This window comes from Sphaeroforma arctica, assembly GCF_001186125.1.
Source record: "Sphaeroforma arctica JP610 unplaced genomic scaffold supercont1.157, whole genome shotgun sequence".
In the NCBI taxonomy this organism is placed as follows: Eukaryota; class Ichthyosporea; order Ichthyophonida; genus Sphaeroforma; species Sphaeroforma arctica.
In genome coordinates, this window is record NW_014040401.1 from 25,842 (window position 1) to 31,058 (window position 5,217).

At 39.7% G+C, this 5,217-nt stretch overlaps 1 protein-coding gene across 1 annotated transcript; it reads right to left on the minus strand.

Moving 5' to 3' along the window:
• Positions 1 to 1,883: 1,883 nt before the first annotated feature.
• On the minus strand, positions 1,884 to 3,502 carry SARC_03190 (hypothetical protein). Its single transcript, XM_014303020.1, has one exon. The coding sequence runs from the start codon at positions 3,335 to 3,337 to the stop codon at positions 1,982 to 1,984; it is 1,356 nt and encodes a 451-aa protein (XP_014158495.1). The 5' UTR covers positions 3,338 to 3,502; the 3' UTR covers positions 1,884 to 1,981.
• Positions 3,503 to 5,217: the final 1,715 nt, after the last annotated feature.

A 5,217-nucleotide genomic window follows, 5' to 3' on the forward strand; every position in this document is an offset into this window, starting at 1 on the left:
TCTATATATATATATTGTGTGTTTGTATTGAAATATGTTATATCGTGACCTGAAACGACCAACAGCTCTCCCTTATAGCCTCGAGTTGCCTTCTACACACAGTATGCAGTTCGTTGCCGAACTCCCAGCAGCGATGTTTGCCTTATACGTGTTCATAAGTTTGAGCTCACCGGAACAACCGGTAAGAAACGACGGGAATAGTGAGATACCGGGTTTTGAATTTATGCAAAGGTTCCAAATAGTCTACACGCACACATAATCAATGCCATCATTCCGAACTACGAAGTATATACAATGCATCAGTATGGTTGATCTGAACGTGGTCATTTCTGCGCTATGACATATATTCGATGCTTCGGTAGTGTGCCGTACTTGTTTCGCAGTACTTTCACAAATGCATCGATAATATCATTCTTAAAAAAACATCATTGCAACTTTTGACTCGTGATGTCAACATTTTTTTCACATGTAGTACGACAATCCTTGGTGACTCAAACACTGTCGCTTGAAAAATGATTCGATCCAAATTTGTGAGAGTTAAATTAGTTCTAATAGTATTGACAAGGGCAGTGCGCTCCAATGCAATATTCACTATACAGGCCTACTACGACTCACTCAGACACCCTATAATCATGATCTGATACTTTTTTTCTCCTAATACAGCGCATTCCAATTCAGTGGTACTTATGCAGTTGTACTGTTGTGAGGGTTCCAGCACTGAAAACATACAGCAAGTAAACAACATTATGCCATATATTGAATTAAACCGTATGTTTATGACGATTGCAGAAAATTTATCATGTAACAACTAAATTTATAGTTGTTCAGTGACTTCGAAAGTGGAGATAAGATTCTCATCCATCTGTAGATATGAATTTTCTCTACGGTCACACTGGATGCTTCTTTTCGCCGTTGGTGTCTCCGTTCTGATGTATCAGCTTTCACCCAATGCCGTATCATATATATATATATTTATATATATATACATATAAACACACACACACACATATATATATATACATACACACACACATATATATACATGTATATATCTGATGTATATATTTATATATACATATACATATATATATATGTGTGTATGTGTGTATACACACATACATACACACGCACATATATATATATACATATATATATATGAGCCTTCTCTAAATGTACGTAGGCAGAATGTGGTTTGTTTATACCTATAGCGCAAATACAAAGCACATTGTGTATTGCTCTGATATAACCTGTCATTCTTAAAAATAAAACTATCAAGTCCAAAATGTGTAGCTGCAGCTATGCTTGACCTGAAATGCTGTTAAAATAGGCTTGGTGCATCTACTACCTTTTGTGCATATCAGAATATAACCACGGAGATTGGCAATAGCCAGGAATATGAAACACCAAAAACAGAATACGGTAACGAGCTGTTAAACTGACGCTAATCGTTGTTTCAATCCTTGTAAAATTAACCAGGTATGTGCAGCAAAACTCGGTTGTGACTAGCTAACCTTCAATTTATACCTTAACCATATATATATATGTACAATGCTCGTAATGCAATCTGTCAATATATACATCTACATATATATCTATCAATATATACATACACAGTATATATCTATCAATATATACGTACACATATCATATATGTAACATTATTTAAATTGAATTATAATTACATACATATATATAAATATATAAATACATATATATATATATATATATACTAAAAGTTTATATTGAATTATATACATATATATAGCACACAATAAATAATGTACGTGCACGCACTGATAATGCAATCGAGTTGAAAAACACAGGCGTACAAGAACATCTATTTCGCAAAGTCACATGCGTGTCAGAAAGACATAATTGTTTAAGGTACAATAATTGACAATCTGGTTTTTATAACACGTGTGCGGTTGAGGGACATACTCTGTCAACATCTGAAGTCGGCAAGTGAATTCTCTATTCTGCATTAGCAAATAGCATTCAACATGATCTGATTCCATAGATCCGGCACACCGGGCAAACACCAGTGTGTGCAGTCGTGGTGCCCACCTCTAAACGCAAGAGCATCGTTTCTCCGCAATGTAAGCGCTTCTACATCCAGTAGTAAATGATTTGGGTGTTCAGCCACGACCGGCTTCACATGCTTTCTCAGTATATCATTCATCGCACCCACGTTGTGCATCTGGGTGGTTTCGTCAGCCTGGAGGGGATGCTCGAATGCGCATGTATTCTTCGAATCGTATTGCATCGAGGTACTCGTGCGCCACACCACTGTGCCCGTGAAATTGTTGGATACGATGTAATTCACAGTCGTCTCAACTGCACGGTCATACACTCTCAGTAATTGCTCGGTGCCATTGATGTCGCTACTAAGCCTCAGTTCGGGATACTTGGCAAAGTCTACAGTTAGAGTGTTTCCCCAGTGTTTCATAGTCCACCAATGCGCCAGGGCCAACACTATCACCGAACTATTTTGAGAAGGTTCCGGACCTGTGACAAGATTCACAAGGTTTGCCGACACATCATAGGGGTGCAAGGAAAACACAGTCTGGTTCACAACGTGGAAACCTACCCACCAGTTCTGTTGAGCCCATGTCACTGTTACATTAAGCTTCCTGCCCTTCTCTTCGTGTGAATACGTGTGCGTTTTAGCATTGTCGCGGAAATTCAGTCTAACTGGAATCATATCATCCGTACTTTGAGCCTTTGTATACTCTACAGTATACCCATCGTTGCCCACTACAGGGTTTGTTCCACTTGTGTCGAATAACTGACCACCCAGAGATAACCCCATCTGCCGCGACAACGAGTCGCCGTAATAGGTTAGATTAATACCAGCTAGACACTTGAATATGTCAGACCTGGACAGAGTTCTTAGTGGCTGTGATGCCAGAGACCTTTTACTCCCAGATGTAGCGGTGTAATTGGTTGTCAACAGCCCCACAGTACTATGCGACGCCTGTACACCACTAACAGGCAGCCACCGCCAGTTCAAATAGTCCGTTCCATTCACCACCGCAGTATCCTTGAACCAGATACAATCCTTATCAATCGACGGGAACTGTGTGTAGCTATGCAGGTCACGCTGGAATATATCAGCCTGTTGAGGTTCGTATACCCATTGTCCTTTTAGCCACTCTGGATTGATAGCCGGCACTGTTTGTTGTGGCTGAGCTGTAAATAGATTTATATTTCTCCACGTTGCGATACTGAAACCTCCGGCACATTTGTGAAGATAAAAGAACAAACTGGATACAAGTATGAAAGGTAATATTCTAACCAACATACGGCGACTATTAATAAAAGCGTGGAGCGCCGGCATGGTTAGCACAGCCCACCTTGACTAAATGCTTCCTAACAAAAGTTAGTTCATCATGACCCTCTGGGATTGTCTCATAGAAATGATTTTGACATGGCTGATGGCCCTCTAAAATTATCTCTTAGAAATAAAATTCTATCTCATGTGTGTGTTCTTTCAATTTAGAAGGTTGTGTCATGTGACATGCCTTTCTTATCCGGCAGTGACATTTCCACTTTCCAACATTTCCCAGAGGGGGTCGTTGCCACAGCCTAACTATTTTAGCCTTTTTTAGGATGCTACATCACGCGGTCATGCCATTTTATTCGCTGTTATAACGTATATGTGGGATAGCTATCCTAAAAAGAAATGGAATCGGACTATATGACTACATAGGATTTGCATATTGCCCCATAAATCCCAAATGTGGCACCGGAATCGACATACAGATCAATTCAAAGCAATAGCCAGCTGATTTTTTTTTGTTATACAATTTTAAATGAATAAAAAACAGATATATATTTGTGTTTTTTTTGAGAAGAAGGCTATGATAAAAGGACTGTTTAAAATTTTAAAAAGAAGGCTATGAAGGACCAAATATTTATTTGAGATATTTATTATTTTGGCGGTTCGGATGTGCTACTTTGCTTTAGCCCCCCCACCCCCCCTTTGTTTTTGGGACTTCGAGTGCATTTGTGACTTTTAAGTTCAGGCTTCAGGCATAGCCTTCTAAAAATTGAACAGGGCTACATATGCTTCAGGTGTATTTTCGACATATATGGGCCTGTTTTGGTCTGCCACTGTGCCACAGAAACATTTTTAAATACATAAAATATGGACAAAGTTCCGAGTTCGATATTCAACACTGACGACTATAAATATATACATAAATAGAGACCTTCCGTTGTTGTCTTCGTAATGGGCGAATATAGAGTTTTTTTTATAGGAATTGTATTTATAATGGCTTCATATTGGCTTCAAATTGGCTTCACATTGGCTTCATATTGGCTTTGAATTGGCTTTATATTGGCTATGAATCACCTTCATATTGGCTTTGAATTGGCTTTATATCGGCTTTGAATCGCCGTCATATTGGCTTTGAATTGGCTTCAAATTGGCTTTTAGTTGGCTTCAAATTGGCTTTTAGTTGGCTTCAAATTGGCTTTTAGTTTGCTTCATATTGGCTTTTTCGAGACCCAATCTGGCCTGAAACCCTATGGGTACAAATAGGGGTCAGGACAAAATTGTAAACCAGGACCCTCTCCGATGGCTAAGCCAAAGCCCTGTGTTCTTCATTTTCAGTTCAACTTCAGTGTTGTGACTACTGACTTCTTGTGTGCGTGAAGACTGAAGTTGTGACTTGTGAAGTTGCCAGTTTGACTTGTGAGTTGTGAGCTGTGAGCCTGTGACTGTGAGTTGTGAGTTGTGACCTATGAGTTGTGACTCGTGACTCCGTGAGTCTTGTGAGTTGTGACTCTTCTTTTGAAAGTGAACTGTGGACTGTGGAGGCTGAAGTGCCCTGGGCGGGCTGGGCCTGAAGCTGCTGTGAGAGTGGAGTTGAGACTTGAGACTGGTTTGGTTGTTTTTTAGAAGCTAAATACATATTTTTTTATTCTGTAAAAATAAGTTCTTGAGAGGAATTTCCGGAAATTGTAAATTTTAGCGTAGACCGAATCCAGAGGGTCGTGGTTTATTTTTTATCCCTGTGATTCCTATTTCCCCTGTGCTACCAGAGAGTCACAGACTGTCAGACTGTCAGTAGACTCACTACTCACTACTCAGACTATCACTGTCACATGCGTGTGGGACTATAGGCTCACTAGTGAGTCTGCTGGTTCTGGGCTGATATGCATTATTGTCATACGTGTTTGTATGGCGTGCTGATGGATGTGCCCTCTGACAGG

Coding starts and splice junctions, on each gene's coding strand:
- SARC_03190 (XM_014303020.1), bottom strand. CDS start 3,337: ATGCCGGCGCTCCACGCTTTTATTAATAGTCGCCGTATGTTGGTTAGA.